The 21,926-nt window shown below is 33.7% G+C and overlaps 3 protein-coding genes and 1 pseudogene across 5 annotated transcripts; 1 reads left to right on the forward strand and 3 right to left on the reverse strand.

Moving 5' to 3' along the window:
• Positions 1 to 635: 635 nt before the first annotated feature.
• LOC146902400 (ankyrin repeat domain-containing protein 2A-like) lies at positions 636 to 3,381 on the reverse strand. Its single transcript, XM_085733982.1, has 5 exons — positions 3,236 to 3,381; positions 2,994 to 3,117; positions 1,173 to 2,271; positions 884 to 1,040; positions 636 to 782 (listed from the first exon to the last, which is right to left on the reverse strand). The coding sequence occupies exons 1-3, from the start codon at positions 3,373 to 3,375 to the stop codon at positions 2,149 to 2,151; spliced, it is 387 nt and encodes a 128-aa protein (XP_085590108.1). The 5' UTR covers positions 3,376 to 3,381; the 3' UTR covers positions 636 to 782; positions 884 to 1,040; positions 1,173 to 2,148.
• Positions 3,382 to 4,527: 1,146 nt separating this feature from the next.
• On the reverse strand, positions 4,528 to 10,203 carry LOC146902401 (ATPase 8, plasma membrane-type-like). The gene is made up of 14 exons (XM_085733861.1): positions 9,985 to 10,203; positions 9,527 to 9,745; positions 9,269 to 9,406; positions 8,793 to 9,107; positions 8,343 to 8,669; positions 8,112 to 8,231; positions 7,871 to 7,993; positions 7,431 to 7,535; positions 6,846 to 7,155; positions 6,216 to 6,730; positions 5,793 to 5,966; positions 5,373 to 5,555; positions 4,936 to 5,105; positions 4,528 to 4,832 (listed from the first exon to the last, which is right to left on the reverse strand). The coding sequence occupies exons 1-14, from the start codon at positions 10,033 to 10,035 to the stop codon at positions 4,736 to 4,738; spliced, it is 2,847 nt and encodes a 948-aa protein (XP_085589987.1). The 5' UTR covers positions 10,036 to 10,203; the 3' UTR covers positions 4,528 to 4,735.
• A 2,644-nt stretch (positions 10,204 to 12,847) lies between these two features.
• Positions 12,848 to 17,867, forward strand: LOC146902402 (uncharacterized). Of its 2 annotated transcripts, none has more exons than XM_085734225.1 (9): positions 12,848 to 13,068; positions 13,274 to 13,364; positions 13,755 to 13,829; positions 13,921 to 13,957; positions 14,976 to 15,059; positions 15,191 to 15,251; positions 15,385 to 15,491; positions 15,909 to 15,974; positions 16,279 to 17,867. In XM_085734225.1, the coding sequence occupies exons 1-9, from the start codon at positions 13,002 to 13,004 to the stop codon at positions 16,300 to 16,302; spliced, it is 612 nt and encodes a 203-aa protein (XP_085590351.1). In that variant the 5' UTR covers positions 12,848 to 13,001; the 3' UTR covers positions 16,303 to 17,867. The 2 variants fall into 2 exon arrangements, with proteins under 2 accessions (XP_085590351.1, XP_085590350.1); XM_085734224.1 differs by having other exon boundaries at positions 17,507 to 17,867.
• A 1,567-nt stretch (positions 17,868 to 19,434) lies between these two features.
• LOC146902403 (nod factor hydrolase protein 1-like) lies at positions 19,435 to 21,716 on the reverse strand (annotated as a pseudogene). Its single transcript, XR_015022949.1, has 2 exons — positions 20,463 to 21,716; positions 19,435 to 19,711 (listed from the first exon to the last, which is right to left on the reverse strand). The product of XR_015022949.1 is annotated as a nod factor hydrolase protein 1-like (transcript).
• Positions 21,717 to 21,926: the final 210 nt, after the last annotated feature.

Genomic DNA, 21,926 nt, shown 5'->3' on the forward strand with positions numbered 1-21,926 from the left:
GCAAAATAACTTACAAATAAATGTTTATGTATTATTCATAAGCTTATCAAAGTGGTTTAGGTAAAAACAACTTATAAAATACAAATTTTGTCAATAAGAATTTATGAATTAACATAAAATAAAATCATATTTATTTGAATTAGTTATTTTTCATAAGGTCAAAATTATGTCAATCCAAACACAGCTTTACACCGTTCCAAAATATCATTTTCGTTTAACATATAAAAATGAGCGTTGCCAATACAGAAATGTACAAAGAACAAGTTAAGTCGAATTGTAGGTGTATCTTACAAAATCAACATTAGATCAAACCAATTCAATCAAACTTGAGTCTAAAGGAGCATACTGCAGTAAATTAAACTATCATTAGTTGTTTCATGGATAGGCTTATGCAAGTAAATTGAAAGAATGATCTTATGTAACTGTCGACGATCGATCAAATATCAAATGAATGCAACTGGGATTTTTAAAGAAGCATACTGCTAGATGAATAGCAGTAGCAGCAAACTTGAAAAGTGTTAAGTTAGTTTATTTTCATCAGGTATAATATGGAGGAAACGGTTAATTAATTGCTGAGATCAGACCATTGTTTGGAGTTAATACAGACTTGCTTCTTTGTAACTAGTTAATAGGAGTAATAAGAAAAGATAGTTGGGAGTATGAGGTATCTACTATCTACTACTCAGCCTTCATCTAACTCAGCCTCCAACTGTTTGCATCTCTCAAAATAATTCAGCCTCAAGTTCCCTTGCACTAGCCAAAATTGCCTTTCCCCTGGCCACCTGTTGATGTTGAAGAATTCAAATATGCACAAAGAAATTAAAGTTGTGAAAATTGAATCAAAAGCATTGATAAAGCTCCATAAACTTTGTCAAACACTTGCCTGCTCTTCTTCATCAATTTGGATACTATGAGTACAACCCAGTTTGCAAAGACTATGATTTAGAAGGAGAACTAGAACAAATTCCTTTGTGAATCGAACAAGGTTTCTCCTCCTTAACTCTAGCCAGGATAGTCAGCAATGCTTTACTCCCAGCCACCTGCTGGTTTAAAAAATCGATATCAAAGAATAAAAATATGCATAAAGAAACTAAAATTGTGAAACTTGAATCAAAAGCATTGCTAAATGCCCTATCCCGTATACTTTGTTAGCATTTGCAGAAAAAACTTGCCTGGGTTTCTTGATCACGTGGGTTGTTAGTCAAAGTTGAAGATTTAGCCCTCAAATGGCCAGATTTAGCCCTTGGATGACCGGAAAAATCCCTCTCATAGCCGTACCAATAATAAGGAAGAGGCACCCGGGGCCAACGTCTAAAGAGAAGGTCAACTAGATGGAGTTTGAGTATGACCAAAGAAAGCTCTTTTTATGCTCTCTAGCAAAAATAAAAATATAAAAAGGGAATGAAAGCACAAATCAGTGTAGGACGACATCAATAATAATGAATGAAATGGGCTCGATATCTCAAGTCTAGAAACAATCCCAACCAAAACATTACCAACCTATGTGCATCAACACTCAAGAGCTTGCATTTTCATAAAAATAAGAAAGAAAAAAAATTGCATCTGCACATGTTTCTAAAGTCAAAATCTAAATCGTGAAAGATAGATGGAGTACAAGTTAACCCAAAAAACTCGACCAATTGCCGAGAACATATTAATAGTTCAACATTACAACATTGAGCAAATTTACTTTCACTTTAAGTTGCCTTATCTTAATAAAACAATCTAGAATAAAAACATGCATACAATTAAACAACAACCAAGCTTTATCCCACAAAGTGGGGTCGGCTACATGAATTAAACAACGGCATAGTGTTCTATCAAAAACCATGTCTTTCTCTTATAAAATTTAGAGGTATGTTACTCAAACAACCATTTTTTAGACAACTTATGAGACAATCAAAGATATGTAAAGAAATCTAGGTATTAGCACAAAAACCGAGCAATAGCGAGACATAGGAAGAGCACAATGAGAGTATGAGAGAGAGAGAGAGAGAGAGAGAGAGAGAGAGAGAGAGAGAGGGTTGTCCAAAAAGTTGTCACAAAATGGTTGTGCAAATATCATTTCACTAAAATTTAATACTCAAATTAGTTTATGATAATTTTATACGAGGGGCACATATCAAAGACTAGATCAAATAAATAGAATTATAACAAGGCCGCACATTCCTTCTTGTCATAACCTGATGGATGATGAAGAGTTGTGTTCTTGTTCTTATCCAAAGAATCTACTTTTGCCCCGGACTCAAGGAGAAATTGCGTATACTTGACCTGGAATAACATCACGAGCAACTTTTAATCCATACATTACAAGAACAAAACTAAATTCATAAAATTATAACTCCTTGAGCTTTATTTCTCTTCTTGCACGCCCTGCCTTGAAGGAAGAGAGGGCTGGATGGAGCTAGAACGTTCATCCATATATATATATATAGACACACACACACAAACACACTATAATACTTGCATTGAGGTTTATGCAGATCATAAGTGATGACAGGAATGGCATTGCAAACGTCAAATGAAAATGCTACTTATATCGGCATTTTCAAACCAAGGACCTTAGTAAACTTGGGCATTGTTGGGTATAAAAGAGACCAGATCAAACTAATAAGGATTTTATTTTTATCAAGAGGAGATATGCAACCAATTTGTAGAAGGAAAGACATACTCTAGAAGCTAAACTGGTAGAAATTCTAAAGGATCAGTTGAAAAGCTAATAACTAGTTTACTTGGTTGTGATTCATTTTGACATTCCTTTAACAATTCATGCAGAAACCTGGAGTTCCAATTCCAATTGCAAGACAATTCATTACACTAGAAGCCTATTTTAATTTCTTCAAATTCAACGTGAACTTAACCTTAACGTTTGTGTTCCACATCTGCACCCGACCCATAAAATTTTCATGCTTGAGCAAAACTACACAAATTTTATCTTTTACAGTTTCATTTGAATGACTTCAACGATAAAGTGAATGGCCATTATGTCATACCTGGACGTCACCAACATTAGCAGTATGATGAACAATTGATTCAGAAGCAGCTACTACTCCAGAGTTTGGAGGAATGCCCAAGGCTTGTCCGAACTTCTTCAAAACCTCCTCATCATTCCAGTATCTGCATGGAAAGGATCATTCAGAAACTATCTACCAATTTATACAACAACAAAATATGGTGGAAAAATGGAAATGCCAAAACAATAAAATATGATTTAAAAAATAAATGGTATTTAAACCTCATGATTACTGCAGGACCACCATTCTCTATCTCATCTAAAATCTGTTTCAAATATGGTTCTTCGTTGATGTGTGCTTTTCTCTCTTGAAGCTGGCGTTCATTTGACGGATTGGTAAAAATTTCAAGCATGGAAGACATTGACGGATCCTGTGATAGACAACATATACATTCTAATCTAACAACCAGCAGATGTTTAACAAACGTAACGAAGAAATTTTATAAATACCTGCATCAATGCCACCCAGTGCTCTCGGCCATGGTCATAAAAGTAGGATTCTTCATTACTTGTCCCATGGTTGAATTATAATTCTTAGGAAAATGTTAACTTGTGCCCTTAAGGCACAAGTTTAGAAGCCAATTGTAGAAACTAATTCTTGAAAATTGTGCATTCAATGCTTTGAAAGTTTAAAAATTTATTTTTTCAATACAAAACTTATGTTTTATTTCTTTTTTAGATCCTTAACTTGTGCCATAAGGGCACAAGTTAACATGACCCTAATTCTTATCATCAAATTTTGGGAGACCATCCTGTGTTGCTACAAGTGAACCCTCCCCTCCCTTCCCCTCCCAAACCCTCAATCCAAACACGCCCTAAGAGAACAATGAGGGTATGAGAGAGATTATTATTTCACTAAAATTTAATATTCAAATTAGCTTATGATAGTTACCACCGTATTGTTTCTAGATCCCAAATCCCAAAAAAAAAAAAAAAAATCCCAAATCACAGGGAGGAATTGAAAGATTACAAGTAGTATAGTTGAAGTTTACAAGAGAAATTACCCTCAAGAGGATCATTCATCCTTCTCAGCCTTTGAAAACAAAGGAAACATGCGGAAAACACACACACACAATTAGTGTTTAGGGTTTAATTCCACCATCACAACACGCTCAAAAGTTTAAATTGTAACAAAAAAAAAGTTTATATGTTTAAGTTATTTGGACTAAGTTATTATAGCGATAAAATGAAATGGGACAAGTGACCCGGAGGTTAACCCAAATCCGTCATTCCCTTTCACTAATTATGTCTTAGGGCATCTTCTTGTTCAAAAAAATGTCTTAGGGCATCTTTCGTCCCCAATTTTCATTTGAGTCTGTATAGAATAAGATTGGTCAGGTTTTGTACATCCCTATAACTATATGTATAGAAGGATTCCACTTACAAGCAAAACATATCTTTTTTGTTTTTATGTAGAAGTTAAATTTTCAAAGTTTTATTTGACCGAAATCAGAGAAGGGTAGAGGTGAAATCGTGAAAGTAAATTAGAAAACAGATGACATATTATTTGTAAATTGTAGGGAAGGACTGTAAATTAATATTAGCTTATTAATTTTTTTTTTGCTGGTATATAAAAAATGACCAGCTACAATAGATGTACGCAAAGGGAAAAACATGGGAATGCATACTAAGCACAAGAGACATCATTTCATTTGCTCCATCTAGCTCTAGTCCCGTCTTCAATGATAAATACACCCCCTATGCATTGATATTTGTGTTGATTTAGAGTGTGTAGTGTTGTTGAATTGTGTCAATGTCAAGACCCTTCAACTTCACCACAGATTCAACATGTCCCTTGAGTGTATGGAGCTCTTTCAGCCTGGAAAAATATTTATCAAGATTAAAATAAGAATTGTTGTATATACACTAATCCAAAATTAAATAACATATTTTAGATTGCATTTTTTATTATAGAAATGTACCTGGCCGCTTCAGCACGTCTCTTGGCTTGCTCAGCCATTTCAGATTGTTCATGATGGTGGTGGATGTTCTTAGATTCTGGAACATGGAGACCATGGAGTGTGCGTTGATCCAAAGCCCATTGAGCCTCCCTCTCTCCTCTTCCATAGTCCTTCTTTGTTGTGAAAGCAGTCTAAAGTCAATCAAGCCAGAAACAAAATCATTCATTGGCATTGACATATACTATATAATCAAATTCCAAAACACTAACATTTGACATGTGACACCAGTTATATACTATAATTTAAGATAATAAAAATAATTGGATACATGTTGTGTTAGATACTAACACGCATCGAATACTAGACACGCTTTCAATCTGAAGTGTTAGAGTTAGTGTCGATAGTATTATATATATAGACTTGAAATTAATTTGGTGATTTTAAGAATGTTTATAGACCTTATTATCAAGCATGTTGTCCCATGCCCTGCCTGACAATCCCAAACGGATGATGAATTTGAGGATGTCAAGAGGAATGTAAGTGACAATGGTGAAGATCCAGATTACTCCAGCCCATCTCCAACCAATTCCATTGATTTTAGCAAATCCCCAGTGTGCATACACAGCAATGAGAGTTGCCACCTAAGTTCAATAATTCACAAATATAATTTAAGATTAATTTCACAAACAATAAAACCTTTAAAATTGTGCTGCAAAATTTGAAAAAAATGACTAAATTAATTGGCATTGTTTAATTTAAGAGACTAAGTTGTTGTTTCGTAAATTCGAGGGACTAAAACTACGAACACTTACAATTTCAAAGATTAGAATGCTGGTTTACTAATTTTCAAATTGTAGGTAGAAAAAAAAAGGACTAACCAACTGTGCAGCAAAGAAGGCTACAAGAAGCAACAAGCCAGGGCGTTCGACATAAGACCAACTCCTTGACCTTGTCACAAAGATGAGTGCTTGACTAATAATGCTCACTTGAAGGTATAGAGCTGAGTTTAGGTGATAAGTAGAGTCTGCTATCGGCTTTACACCAAAAACTCTCTGAAACAAACAATGAAACATGTCATGTCATATGATAATTAAGAAAATCTATAAATAAATGAAAGGATGTTTAATGTTACAAAACTATATTTATTAACTATTGGTTACTAATCATTTTCATAAAATTTTAAAGTAGAATATAATGATTTGAAAGTGGTGCATTGTTTTGAAATAAATTTTATATGTTAAAAACGACGATTAATTTGCAGCCGAGGGAGTATTGAATTTCAAACTGCTAGAAATACTTACGGTGAAGAAATCAGTGTCATGAACTAAATAGAAGAACACAACAGTGATGATGGCCATGTAAGATCCAAGAACAATTCCAGTAGCAAAGATTTCTTTAAGCTTCCATGAATCAGGAACTGGTGATGGCTTCACTCTATCCTTAGAGATGGTCATGATGGTTCCATCATTCAAGATGGCAATGATGAGGACCATGAATGGTGAGAAGTCAAACTTCCATATCAAAGCTACAAGCATGAATCCAAAAACAATACGGATGGTGATAGAAACAGCATAGATTGTGTAGTTTTTCATCCTTTGGAAGATGGCTCGGCTAGTTAACACCGCACTCACAATCACACTTAGTCCTGGCTCTGTCAAAACAATGTCAGAAGCACTTCTTGCAGCATCAGTTGCATCATCAACTGCAATACCGATGTCTGCCTTCTTCAGTGCAGGTGCATCATTCACACCATCACCAGTCATACCAACAATGTGTTTTTTGTCCTGCAGCCTCTTCACAATCTCGTATTTGTGTTCTGCATATATGTCACATAAGTATCAGGTGTTAGGTCAGTGGAAATAATTTGACTTTATAATCTCAAGAGACGAAGTTCAAAAGATTATATTATATTGATGTCAATAATTAGTTACCAGGGAAGACTCCGGCAAATCCATCAGCCTTCTCAATGAGTTCATCAATTGGGATGGATGCAATGGCAGGGTCCGTGTTATCACCAAGAAGAGACGATGAAGGGTACATGTTGGTGCTCATCCCAAGTCTGCGACCAGTTTCTTTCCCAATGGCAAGTTGGTCACCAGTGATCATCTTAACATTAACACCAAGATCAAGAGCACGTCGAATAGTCTCAGCACTGTCATGTCTTGGAGGGTCAAAGAGTGGCATGAGACCTAAAAACTCCCATGAGTCTCCTTCACTCTCCTTGGTCTTTTCTGAAACAGTCTATTAACCAAGAGCAAAAGTAAACATTAGTAAGATATATAATTTCCTCATTTTTTTCAGGTCATATGACAAATTGACACTAGACCCTAGACAGACCAGGATCTAAGATAAACAAAAGACGTGGTTACACGTAGTTTTTGATCTCAGTCTTTAGTTTAAGTTTCACAAATACAAAATTAGTTTAAAACAATCTAGACTGTTAATTTGATATGAGATAGAAGACTGTGTGACCCAGTTACTGCACCAAATTCAAATTCACTGGACCCTTTACTCACCTGGCGAGAAACAGCCAATGAACGCAGACCGCGTTCAGCAAACTGATCAATGATTTTGTGGGCCTTTTTCAAAGTCTCTCCCTTGAGCTCACAAAGTTCAATAATCTGATATACAAGATGTATGGTTAGTCAAATATCAAGTGCTGTGTTATATTAGTTAAACAATAGTTATTTAATGGTGATTAAAGTTATATATTAGTGTTATATAATGCATACTTATCATACGGCGTTAGTCTCAACGTATCTCAATAACATATAAAATGGACTTAAATTTCAATAAAAATTTGCATAGATGATCTATATGATGCAAACTTTTCATCCAATAGTCAATTTTGTAAAATATATACTATTTAGTAAAACATTTTTTAGTAGTGTAACTTGATATATTCTTTATTACATATATACACAAATAATATTTGCAAATGAAATGAATCCCTTACTTGCTCAGGAGCACCCTTGCTGCATCTATGCCAATTTCCTTCACTATCAATGTAGGTAATCGCTGTACGTTTACCCACTGGATTGAAGGGCAAAAAATGAACCTCAGTGATTCCTGCTCTTGCCTAGAATGTCAAAATTGAGCCAGTTAGTATTGCGTTTCTTATTAAGAATTAAACGTAAGACTAGTTAAGGTTTGTATACAATAAAAGAATATAAGTTCAAATAAAAAAATCTCAGTACCTCCTTGGGGTCACCCAACATCCCAACGATTGAAGCATCAATAGCATCCTGGTTTTCAATCCTAGAAGCCCTGGCAGCAGCCAAAAGAAGACCATCCTTGTTTACACCATCAATGAACACCTGTATTTACAAACAACCTTGATCAGAACAAAAGGAAATTTTTGCAATGCAATATGTTGATTCATTATCACATTTTTTGTGACAATCTAAACTTTTAGATTGGTCACTGACCTCGATCAAATTTTTGTCAACAGAGAGCTTGTTAAGTGTGAGAGTTCCAGTCTTGTCACTGCAAAGAACATCCATCCCGGCCATTTCTTCAATTGCTGTCATCCTCTTGGTGATAGCTCCTTGCTGAGATAAACGGTGAGATCCGATAGCCATGGTCACAGACAAAACTGTTGGCATGGCGATCGGGATACCTCCGATGAGAAGAACCAACAAATTGTCAATACCTTCCCTATATGCCCTTTGTTGGATTGGGTACATCACAATAATCTCAATCAACATTCCTACTGCAATGGAGCAGATGCAGAAGTTTCCAATTGATGTCAACACCTAATAGAATCCAATCAAATAGTATGCAAAGATTAGTCCATATAGTCTAGAGTCATCAAATAAATTAAATTAAGAAAACACTTGCTAGAAACTTATATAAAACTAAAAATCACAAAAGTTTACCTTTTGGAAGTGACCAACATTGTTGGTGCTATCGACAAGGTGAGCAGCCTTTCCAAAGAAGGTATGGACACCAGTGGCAATGACAACAGCTTCAATCTCACCTTGTTTGCAGGTGGAACCAGAGAAGACTTCATCACCAGGGTTCTTGGTAACTGGAAGTGACTCCCCTGTGAGTGCAGATTGGTCAATCTTAAGGGCATCTCCTTCCAAGAGGCGAGCATCAGCTGGGACAATGTCTCCTAGCTTTATGCTCACCAAATCTCCTGGCACCAAAATTGCAGCCTCTTGTTCAGTCCATTTTCCATCCCTCAACACCTACAAGTTCGTTAATTAATTATTCCCTGTTAGAACAGCAAGTATGATTCGAAAGAAAACATATCCGAAAATGAAAATAGAAAACACATAATTTGATCACGTAGTTTGGCCAAATATGCCTACGTCTCCACTATAGAGTGACTGCAATGCATATCAATTACCTTGGTTTTGGGTGCAAGACCAGCCATTAAAGCTGCTGCGGCATTGCCTGCATTGTTTTCTTCAATGAAACTAATGGTTGAGTTGATGATGAGCAACACAACAATACCAACGAAATCTTGCCAATCCGCTGGCTTGCCCTATTAATTGATACACAACGAGTTATTTGTTAGATAATAAATACAACATACATTAATTTTGAGTCCCTAAAACTCAACTCGCTAAACTTTTTTCTGTTAAAAATAGTTATTTGTAATTACCCCTCCATTGGCCAATCCAATGGCCATAAGGGCAGCAGCCTCCATAACCCATGATAGTGGATTCCACATGAAACCCAAGAATTTAAGTAACTTGCTTTCAGTTTTCTCCTCTAACTTGTTAGGACCAAATATTTGTAGCCTATTCTCTCCCTCAGCTGAAGTTAAACCCTCTCTAGTACATTTTAATTGCTTGAAGACTTCCTCAATTGGAATGTTTTCCTGCACATACACACATGCAAGGTAACAACTTAATTGTCATTACAAAGGAAAATAAGTAATTAAAAATTAATAAGCATGCCAATGCATGACATCATGGTTTTAAACAGTGGTCGCAGCATCAAACATTTATATCGAGGAAAAGTACAGCTAATACAGTTGAACTGTATAGACTTCAATGCAGTTGCGAACCACAATTTAAAACCATGCATGGCATTATACGCGTGTCATTTTTGTCTTACAAGATCAACATTTTCATTCTTGAGTTCTTCAAATAGATTGTCAGACGACATAATGACAAAACTATAAAATTTCTCTCTTCCTCTTTCAAATTTTTCTTTCAACCAGCCCTAGGAGCTCTACTTCTCTAGCTCTCTAACAGCAGAGGCTCCTGCTAAGGGTTGAAAGAGCAATGAAAAAAAAAATTATCAAGTGATGATTTTTTGCATTTGGAAGATGACAATAATTCTAGGCCCTTGTTTCTCTTGTTTTATAGTAGATGGAATGCGTTGTACAATTTTTATGTTATTATTATCAACCACTAAGTATTCGTTTTCCTAGGGAATGTTTGTTGCATGGTCTTCCTAGGGAATATTTGCTGCATGTTTGTTACAATATCATGGTATAGAATTTTATAAAAACAAATTCATGAAATATAAGCTATTTTTGTTGTGTAAAAAAGAAAGCTATTTTTGTTGGTGGTCTATTACATGCTAAATTTGGGAGAACAATTTAATGATGGGATACAAAATTTGTTGGGAGGGTTCAATTGGAAATTGAAATATAATTCACCAGGTTGTACAATAAAATTGAGCCATTCCCTTGCTATATAGGTTGAAAAACAACTCACAGCCTTTAAGTAAAACCTCATTCAAATGGAAATTCGTTCGATTTGTTTGAAGAGGTTTTGTAACTTGCATGAATAAGTGTCTTAACAAAAATGTTAAATCGTGATTCGTTAGTACCATGAGTTGCCATGATTTTTGTTAGATATGTAGTTTTCCTTTTCTTTTTCATTTTTTTATTTTTTAACAATATTGTTTTTGTTTTGTTTTAGATAACGTTTAGTAATGTTATGTCAAATAAAATAACATTTTTATAAACAGATAAATTTTTTTGAGAATTCGAAAATAAAATTCAAAATTTTTAAATAATTGTTGGATACTATGAGGCCAGAAATATTTTTTTAAGAGGCCAGAAACAATTAAAAATCACCATTTGAAACACAAGGTGTGCCTAAAAGGGAGTAAAAAGAGTAAACATTACAAAGAAGCTAGATAAATTAGCAAAAAACACAAAGCTAAACATTATAACATATTATTACCCATACAAACCAATGGATTAGACCATCAAGAATGTAAGTCGACAAAATCAATAGGTTTGCGCATATTCGATCACCACCAAGAGCGAAGCTTAATACGATCGATAAAATTCTTCAACGTTAATTTCTTTGTTACGAAAAAAATCTGAGTATTACACTCCTTCTAAAGAGTACAAATACAAGCTGTCCAAATTGCAAAGCATGCTTGCCGTTATGAATCTAAACTCATTCATCCACAACATTATCTTGCAAAAAAAAAAAAAAAGGAGTTATTTAAAAGAGAAACACACGACCCAACCTGCTCTTCCTTTCACGCAAACAATCGTCTTCTCCATCGCCACCTTTGCCTATAAATCTTCGACTTTGTCTCCGATCTCCGCAAAAGTAACATTACTAGCAACATATAAATTAAACGAGAAGGCTAAATCTAGACCTTAGACACCCTCCCTCCGGCCAAGGATCACACCAAAAAGACGTGTTTTCACAATTACCAATAATACGACTCACCCCTTCCTTAAATCAAGTCGCACCCCACCTTCCACCCCTTTGCTAATGACATGCAAATCCTTCCACCACAACGACGTCGTTCTCCCACCTCTCCTAATACGACCCTATTTAACCCCATACTTAGCGACCAAAACTTTGAACCACGACCCTCCTTGATCCACATACAACCGCCAACTCCACTTTTCCCGACAACACAAGATTAAATTCAATAAACCTCCTTACCCCCCATATTGTCATTCTCCATACCTAAGCAAGCTTTATCCCAATGTAACCAATGTATTTTGCTAGCTTCTTCACTCCCCCGATAAGAAAGATTTTAAAAGAGATTCAAGGAAATAAATAATACAAGTGGGAGCAATGAAGAAGGAAGTAAAATAAATCGGAAGCAACACCATGACAAATTTAATGAGTATAAACACCAAACACCTTTAGATACTCTGTTAATAAATTGACTTGAGAAGGGAATTCAGAACCCAGAACAATAGTACACAGCTCACATATGGTCTCAATATCTATGCTCCTTTGCTTATTCCTCTAAACAAAAGTACTCCAAATTTCGAATAAGTATAATCTAACTCCCTCCGACTTTTTTTTTTAAGTAAATTCCCTCCAACTCTTATCATAAGAAGTTTTGCAACAACTTTTTATTTGATTCTATTTATAAAAAAATGTCATAAATTTTAAAGTGTAATATTATTTAAAAGACTATTTACCTTATATATGTTTTTTTAATATTAGTCAAACTTTCACAACTTTCTATAAAAATATATATTTATAAAAAATTTCAAAAAGTTACAAAATATATTCCTTCAAAAAAAAAAGTTACAATATATATATATATATATATATATATATATATATATATATATTCATATATTTTTTCAAAAAGTTACAATATTTAATTATTGCATTGGTTTTAATATTTTTTAGTTTTTTTTTTTTGTCGGGAGTGGCTAGAATTCACCTTATAAGGTGAATAAGTGGGGTGTCGGGGTTCGAACCCCGACCCCATATAATAATGCATTGTCCATTTGTCCTACCAATTGAGTTAGACTCACGTGACTATTTTTTGGTTTTTTCATTTTCTCACAATAAGGATGTGAAATAATCTTATTTTTGGTCAAAATAATCTTGATTTATTGAAGGACATAATCTTATTTTTGGTAAAAATAATGTTATTATTTATTGAAAAAATAGAAAGTAAAAAAAGATAGCAGCACGTTTTCCAAAGCAAGGAAGGAAATATAAAACCTCACATAAACCTTGTTCAATCATCCAATCTTTGAACGCGATGCTCCTCCCTCCTCTTCTTCACATCACCATTCTCTACAAATAAATAAATAAATAGGGTTTCTTCTTTCAACGACTAGGGCTTTCGATTTCATTCTCAATCGCTCTTCGATTTCACCATTCTTCAGACGAACGAAGAAGATGCCTCCTCGCTCCAAACGAAAACCGGTCCCACCAACCACTGACGTCGATTCTTCCATTCGTACCGGTACTTCTTCAATTTCTCCTTTCTCATTGGTTCTCCGTTTTTACGAGTCACAAAACAATAACGAAATTAACTTCTTAATTCTATTTTATTAATTTTTAATTTATTGGATTATTATTTTTCATATGATTAATTCGCTGATTTTGCTTGATCTGATTTATTTTCTTGAGATTGATTTATTTAATTTCATGTTGTTGTTGTTATTCAGAACCGAAGACGAAGAGAACAACTACAAAGCAATTTGAACGGATAGATAAACTCTTTGAAGCATACACAAATAAATCATTGGATATGATTGAGTAAGTATTATTATTATTATTATTATTATTATTATTATTATTATTATTATTATTATTATTATTATTATTATTATTATTATTATTATTATTATTATATGTTAATGTTAATGTAAAAGTATTATTATATGTTATGTTATTAGTTGTTGTATGATCTGGTTTCGAATTGAGAAAACATGAGTCACTATGACACTTCGATGGAAGGCGTGATGTCCATCAACGACACATGTCATTGCATTAAATTAATTCATTTTTTGAATTTTTTATCGGTGCTGATGTGTCGGTGTCTGTGTTTCGTTGGAAGTTACTGTGCTTGGATTATTTTTTATGGTACTTTGTTGTGCTTATGTGAGTGTTGATGCAATGCTTTATACTTTTTGTTTGGTTGGTCAGCCCAGATGGGATTGAAGCACTTTGTAAAGATGTGAATGTGGACCATACAGATGTTAGGATGCTGATACTTGCTTGGTACATATCTGACTGGATTCTTTTATTTATTTTTTACTGTTTATCTTTAACTCGTTTTTTTAACTTTTTTAATTTATGTCTTTCTTACCAGGAAAATGAATGCTGAAAAGCAGGGTTATTTTACCAAGGTTGGTAGAAATTTTTTTGCTTCACAATCTTTTTAGTGCTTAAAATATTGAGATATTCAGGCATATGCTTATTTATTCCCCACTTTTTTTTCCATGGGACACATGCATATTGTGGCGCTATGCCGTTATAGGGTAGTGCTATTTGAACAAATCACTATTGTTTGATATGATATTTAGTATAAACTGTCATCAAATAAGACTATTTTGACAATATAGTCCTTTAGCATAGCAGAATTTGAACAAATTGCTATTTTATGCAATTGACAACACTGTCATGTTTGTTATGGAATGCATTGCTTAATATTTATATGTTTTAGTATATATTCACACACACATAAACTGTGTTTTTCTTATCTGTCTGACAGTTGAACAATAACAATGGTATTGTAATCAAATTATTCTTGTTTCAACATATTTTAAAAGTATATATCAAGTCAATTTTGATGTATACAAAGTACTGTTAAATAGGTCTTGTTGATATGTATGACCTGAACACTGAATCCAGCTAATAATAGTTTATTCCGTGAAAAGTTATTCAATGGTGTAAGAGTGATTTTGACAAGCAGTGGTTTGAACTTTAAATTGTGTGTGTCTGCATGTGTGAGTCCAAGACGAGGGGAGGTTCAATTTCTCATTTTTGTTCATTTAATTTCGTAGTAGCTGACAATAGAATCAATCTAAGTGAAATAGGTAACTTGAGACTGTTAAATCGTAATACACTGGAATGCTGTCCTTTTCTTAATCTTTTCTCCGCCCTAAAAACTGAAGTACGTTTTCTTACCTCAAAAAGAGAAGAGTTAACAATACGGCTGATAGCTATACAGTGAAACTTTTGGTTTTTGTGTGAAAGCACAAGACTGTTGGATGCCATGATCCAAACTACAATCCATTTATACTGTTGATACTTGATACGCCATTCATATCATCATCAGTTTAGACAACTTGAATATCCTTCTCGTAGTATTACTTGATTTTGTATATGTCATGATCACAGCTCTTTCTTTCTTTCTTTGAATAGGATGAATGGCGAAGAGGTCTCAAATGTTTAGGGGCCGACACACTCCCAAAATTAAAAAAAGCAATGAATGGACTGAAGAAAGAGGTTTTTTTCCTTTCCCAGCTATAAAATACTTATGAAGTTCATTGTGTTCTTGTTGAGATTAGCAATTATTTACGGATGTCCCTAATAAGGTTTTGATGCAATTTATTTCCTTTTTTTTTGGTCTTGGGTAGGTGATGGTTCCAGAAAGTTTTGAGGATTTTTATTCCTATGCATTCAAATATTGCCTCACAGGTAAGCTTAGTCTTCTCGGGTTTATTTTTCAACTGTAATTCAGACTGGTTGTGATACATAATTATATTGCTGCCTTGATGATTTTTTCTTCACCACTTTGTGAATCTGTTTGAACACTGATTAATACTTTCAGAGGATAAGCAAAGGAGCATAGATATTGAGACCATATGTGAGCTGTGTACTATTGTTCTGGGATCCGAATTCCCTTCTCAAGTCAATTTATTAACAGAGTATCTAAAGGTGAGTAGGTGTTTGTATTTCTTTTTGTTGAATCCTAAGTTGTTACTTTATGCTACTCAGCTCTGCGTTTGATCTTTTAAGTTGTATGTAATTTGGGACAATGACATTCATTGATGTCCAGCACAACCATGTTAGATTGTGAAGAATGTCAATGTTACTTTCTTGTATTAGTAGTTGTTCCATACTTGTAGCCAGTCGTACGCATGAAGTTTTGTTTATTTCGTGGTTCATGATACAAAGTTGGTTACATCCTGGAAATATTTTTCGTTGTAATGTATTGAATATGAAATCCAGTGATAGAAAAGATTTTTCTCAATGACACTCTAAAGTTATGTTGTTTGGGTGGAAAATTTTGATTAGAAGAATTTTAATTCCGTATTCATAAATTATTTTCTAATGGTTGTTTTTTCTTGGCAGATCCAGAATGAATACAGAGCGCTAACAATGGATCACTGGAGAAATTTTTATCGGTTTTTTAAAGAGGTAATGCTATGATTTGTTTACTTTACCCTTTCTTGAGTTTTTATCTGATTGAGGTCCATTGGAATCAGAAATTCATCATACAACAGACATCAACCTGTTATGTGTGGTCATCTTATACCACAGCCTTATGATTTGTGAATTTAGTGAGTATGCCTTGTACTTTTTATCATTAGAAATTCATCATACAACAGAGAAGCCTATTATGTGTGGTCGGCTTATACCATTCTTATGATTTGTGAATTTAGTGAGTATACCTAGTACATTTTGTTTTCAACTGAGTGAGTTTACCTTTTTCATCTATTAGGAAAAACTTAAGTCCCATATATAAGGACTGTTTAAGAGCTTCTGAAGCATAGACAATTGTCACCTTAATGAGCCACTGTATTATCCACACACCAAACACAACATTGCTGGACATAGGTGGCGTTGGAAAAAAACCCAAGTTGCACATAGGCTGGAGACAAGAACTCTTTAGAGCTTATAAAGTTTAGACAATTCTCTCCTTACATGTCGATTTTGTGGGATCTACTTAACTCTTAAACCCATGACTCTCAAATCTCAACTACAAAATGTTCATATATTTTTATGTTATTAACACACTTAGATAAAAATTGTATAGAGGTTTGTAAATAATTTTTATGTTATTTAACACACTTAGATAAAAATTGTATAGAGGTTTGTAAATAATTCGAGTCATGCTAAGCACTTGAAGCTAAGGCTTGGCATGTGAAATTTGAAACTTGGTATTGACTTATTTACAAATATGAAATTCAAGTTTGGCTTATGTAGCTTGTTGTTTGCTGTCCCTTTATCACTTTTTTTTTTTTTTTTCTTGAAATATTGTAAATGTACTAATTTTTTATGTCGTAAAAAAATAGAAAGAGAAAGGATGTAAAAGAAAATATTTGATCATGGAGTAAGGTATAGTTCCTTATATAAAATTCGAATGTATTTAGTAACAGTGATATATAAGTTATTACTATTATTTTTACCCATTTCTTTATCTAATATTATATTTTTTGTTATTCTATTGACACAAACACACTCACTCATGAGAGTTATTCATAAGCTTTTGTTGTCAAGCTTATAAAGTTTGTACTTGGTTCACTTGGATAATGGTCTAAGTTAAGTTTGAGCTTGTTTGTTAATATCATTTATATAATGGTCTAAGTTAAGGTAGACTTTGTTTGTTATTTGTTAATAAATTGAAAAAACTTGATTGAGCATTAATGACTTGAGCTTGAATAAATGTAGACAGATTTAGTCCATTTAAGAGACACTACAAAGAAAGACTTAGAGATCAATTTGCCGAGCCCACTAAGTGGAATCTTGGTTGTTGTTGTTGCTAACTCATGCGCACTCTTTATCTGCATATATGGTCTCTGCTGTTATGAAACATGTCTAATTGTCTACAATGTGTAGTATATTTTGCATAAGTTGTGCATTTCATTAACATAGTTTATTGATGCTGTTATTGTGTCCATTTAAAGAAATCACACTCACAAAAGATGTTAACATTTTGTTGCTGCCAGGTAAGCTTTACTGACCTTCAAAGTTATGATTCCAGTCAAGCCTGGCCAGTGATTGTCGACAATTTTGTTGATTGGTTGAAAGAAAAAGAAAAGACAATATAGTTATAACCTCCTGAAGTTTCAGTTCAACTTCACTCATACTCCGAACCAGAATACAGATTGAAGCTGATTAACAATTGTATATGACTGTTCTGAGTAATCTTTTTGCAGTTTTCTGCTAATATTGTCATTGATTAGTCATATGTTGCAACACCTCAATATAGGGTCAACTGTCAAAGCTATCTTAATTCTTGAGTTTTACATACTTTGGGGATATTGTTTTGATGCAATTTTGTTTCCTAGTGACATATTTCTTTTTTAACATCTTTTTTGTATGTTAACCATTTCTGTGATAAAACTTTTTCAAACCTGCATATTTGGTCTGTCTAACGAGAGTCTTAACTAAATTTAAAGTTTGAATCTGAATGTGAGACTGAGAGAGTATCAACCAAACACTACCAGTCCTTTATTATTTTTCATTGTTATAGCTATAGCTATAGTATCTTGACATTCCCCCAATTCACTGATTGGTAAACAGTTTTTGATAGCTGATTATACAAATGGAATCAACAACCAATTAAAATGGACAGCCATTTGTAACTATTTTCTTTTATTGTGTTTTGTCCAATTAAATGCAAATTTACTTTAAAAAATAGTTATATTCCTCTTAAAGATTAAAAAATCCATTTAATAATGTTACCGTTCTCATATTTTTTTTTTTTGGAGAGGACTGTTCTCATTAGTTGTTAATCTAAGGGGGTGTATTGAATTTAGATTTCATGGGATTTTAATAGACTTTTTAAAAATAAAAAAGTCTTGTGGTATTCAATCAAGACTTTTATAAAATATAAATAAATCTAGTGGTATTCAATTAAGACAATCAAGACTTTTTGTTCAAGGCAATGAAATCCGGTGGTATTCAAATGAGGCTTTGGGTGACTTATAAAATGTCCGTTGGTATTCAAAAATATCCAGATTTTAATGGATTCTTCTATGGAATGGATTTTGTGAGACTTTTTAATTAAAATTACACATAACATGCTCATTCTACAATCTCACAAATATCCTTGAGACTTTTCAAGACTCTCATAATTTTTATTTTGTTCTTTTCTCATACCACACTGATACCTTTTCTTGTTATTATTCATAAGCCCTGACTACTACTGCTACTGTTGTTCCCTGTTCACCATGCTTATTCATAAGCCATTTTCTTGTACACAGTAAATATTACAGATTAATTTTTACGTGTTAAGATTTTTAAGTCAATGTTTTTCTTCTAAATTATTATTATTTGTTTTTTAGCTGATTATTTTGTTCTTGTTTGTATACCTTACATTACTTTTGCAACGTTTTGTTATTATTATTATTATTTATTAGTAATATTAATATTTTATTTTTTTATTTTGAGTAACTTGTTATTATTGTAATTATTATTAGTCAATTTCATATTTTAAGTTCATAATTTTTTTCATTCACTCTTGTCATTTTGAATTTTTCTTAAGAATCCATGTGATCCTCTTAAATCTTTAAAATTTCATAAAGTCTATTGAAATCTTTACAAATCTGTGTTATAAATCCATTAAAATCTTGTGTTCAAAATCCTGATTGTAAAAGTCATTTTAAAAAAGTCTTTTAAAATCCCATAAAATCAATACAATCACACAAAGTCTTTTAAAATCTGCGGGATTTTGTTTGCCAAAATAACCTTTTAAAATCCCAATCCAATACACCCCTAAGATTTGTTTCTCAAAAAATAAACTCCCTTTTTATACAGAAAAAGAAGTGTCCTTTGTAGAAAAAATAACAAAACTTCCAAAATAAACTTATTCAAAATTTAATGATCAAACGAACATAGATAAAAGTACAAGACACTTAATAAAGAATACACGTGGGACACAACAAATAATCATAAATTATTATAATCGTAATAACTAAGAATAAGAATTGAGAATGGAAAAAAAATCCACAGGAAAGTGAAAAACTTGTCAGTCATGTTTTCTCCAATGCCATCAATTTGTGCAAATTCAGTTACTTAACCGTTGACGTTGAATATAAATAAAGTCCAAACTTCCCCTGCATGATGAAAGAATGATAACGGAACCATGCAAGGCAAGACCTCAATTCACTTCTCCAGTCTCATTCACTCAAGCCTCCATGCTTTCGAAGCTGCATTTTGTGAACAAAAAAAAAAAAAAACATTGAAATTCAGGTTGGCAGTTCTCATTTTATGGTTTATTGCATGAAAATGCTATATAGTGACAGCTATTTCTTTATGTTAGACAATCAATATCAAGAAGTCATAAGAATTAAGAACCATGCCGATAAGCTTTGAAAGCATATTATTAAGTTTTTAATATCGGTTAGGTCTAACTTATCCTTATAAAGTTGATTTTTAAGACGATGAATATGACTCTATGTAAATTCATTTCATGCCTTATCTATATCCTATGTATACAATGTTTGGACCATTCAAAATCACGATTGGTTAGACAAATCAATTATACCTAAAAACTAATATTTCCAACTTATGGTGTAACATATCATCAATTCTCAAATTTATTTATATATGTACACCCAAAATCAATTTTGATCCGAACAACTTATTTTGAAAAAACAAAGATTAGTATAGTTAATTTTATGTTTCGGTGGGATATCAAACAATCAACCTCTTTATCAATCTACTCCTTAGCATCTCCACTTAAACCCCAAAACCATCCTAATACATTATTTTCCATTTTGATCAGAACTATTTAAACATAAATCATTTTACATTCAATCAAAATCAAATTTATAAAACCAATTCGAGGCAAAATCAATTTTTGTCACAAATTATCACACACTTAGTTTGTAAACCATAAAAATTCTCCTAAAGTAATTTGTCAAACATCTACATGGTTAAGAAAGGGTGTTAATTTACCTTGAGTTGAGACTTTCCAATCACTAGTATCCAAACCGGCAACCCAAAAGAAATATCCACGTAGTTTAAGAGCTTGAGCAAACCCAACCTTAACGAAGCGTAAACGGATCATCATACCCGATCCAAGTACTCCCACTATACGAATAAACCGACCCAGTCTCCTTGTCATACACCACTTTTGCACCCATTTGTTTATTAAAATCCACAACTTGAAAATACGCCATTAATCCACCATCAACCCCGGGGGCCCGGCCCAACACTCGGTGCCCCGATTCCATGCACATTTGGATCCTGAAGCTTCCATGTCTTTCCATAAAGAGGCATACCCATAACAATCTTTTCCGGAGCAACCCCGCCCCGGATCCATGAAAACAACCCACTCACCACACTCACATTACTTTTTGAGTCAAACATTCCGAGATGGAGCCCCGGTCACATTTTTACCCGGCCCGCGAAGATCATAACTCATAACGTTAACCCAATCCAAATTCTTGTTAATAGAATCAATCGGATACATCCGCTGTTCACCGGAGAGGAAAAAATTCACCGCGAAATAAACAGCGGCGGTGAGAAGCAAAGATGGTTGGCCGGTGGAAGGCTGCTTCGTCGGAAATTGCTTTTCGCCATTGGAAAAGCAATTCTCCAAAGTCATTCATTTCTTTTGTGGTTTTAGGAAACTCCCAATCGAAGTCGATTCCATCGAATCCAAACGTTCGAGCGACTTCAATTGTAGAGTTGATGAAGGTAGCGCGTGCAGTGGGGTCAGAGGCGATGAAAGCAAAGAGTGTGGAATTGCTAGCTGCACCTCCAATGGAAAGGAGAGTAGGAACGGGAGGGGTTTTAGTTTTGAAAGTGTTGGTGAAAGTAGCGAGGGAGGTGGCTACAGTAGTTGAACCTTCTTCTTCTTCTTCTAGCTTGTAAGTGAATTTGTTGGGTAAAACAAAAGCGTAGAAAATGTGAGTGAAAAGTGATGTATCTATTGAAGATGGAGGGAAAAGTGGGTTTTCTATCCAGTATATGCCTTTCACACGTGTGGTTGATGATGATGGTGATGGTGATGGTGATGGTGATGGTGTGCTTGTGGAACTTTTGGTGGCTAGGGCAAAGAGAATTAATACTAAAGTTAGCAACTGTTTGAGTTTGAGGAAGTTTGCCATGACAAAATCTATATAATGTTTTGGTTATTTGTGGACTAGTTTGTATTTTTGCTTAATGATGAGGTAGTTATAAGGAACATATATATAGCACTATGGATTTGGATACTATATATAGTTAAGGTGAAGGGGCGTGTTCAACATTCTTAAGTGGGAATAATGGCATGTCACTTTTATTTAAAAGCTGGCATAATCTTTTGTTATTGGTTCGAATCAAATCTCAACTCAAAGGTTCCCGCGTTGCATGGAAGACTCGAAGGAAATGGTTGACAATCATTACTATATTCTTTTTAATCATATTATAGGTAGA

The sequence above is a fragment of the Medicago sativa genome, chromosome 8 (assembly GCF_051527215.1).
Source record: "Medicago sativa cultivar Bolivia chromosome 8, Bolivia_mono, whole genome shotgun sequence".
NCBI classification, from domain to species: Eukaryota; Viridiplantae; Streptophyta; class Magnoliopsida; order Fabales; family Fabaceae; genus Medicago; species Medicago sativa.

Coding starts and splice junctions, on each gene's coding strand:
- LOC146902400 (XM_085733982.1), bottom strand. CDS start 3,375: ATGTCTTCCATGCTTGAAATTTTTACCAATCCGTCAAATGAACGCCAG. Junction 3,118..3,235: donor GGTCCTGCAGTAATCATGAG/GTTTAAATACCA, acceptor CTTTCCATGCAG/ATACTGGAATGATGAGGAGG. Junction 2,272..2,993: donor CTAATGTTGGTGACGTCCAG/GTATGACATAAT, acceptor ATGTTATTCCAG/GTCAAGTATACGCAATTTCT.
- LOC146902401 (XM_085733861.1), bottom strand. CDS start 10,035: ATGTCGTCTGACAATCTATTTGAAGAACTCAAGAATGAAAATGTTGAT. Junction 7,536..7,870: donor GCAAGGGTGCTCCTGAGCAA/GTAAGGGATTCA, acceptor CTTGTATATCAG/ATTATTGAACTTTGTGAGCT. Junction 5,556..5,792: donor CCTTCTTTGCTGCACAGTTG/GTTAGTCCTTTT, acceptor TATTGAACTTAG/GTGGCAACTCTCATTGCTGT.
- LOC146902402 (XM_085734224.1), top strand. CDS start 13,002: ATGCCTCCTCGCTCCAAACGAAAACCGGTCCCACCAACCACTGACGTC. Junction 13,365..13,754: donor AAATCATTGGATATGATTGA/GTAAGTATTATT, acceptor TTGGTTGGTCAG/CCCAGATGGGATTGAAGCAC. Junction 15,252..15,384: donor ATTCAAATATTGCCTCACAG/GTAAGCTTAGTC, acceptor TAATACTTTCAG/AGGATAAGCAAAGGAGCATA.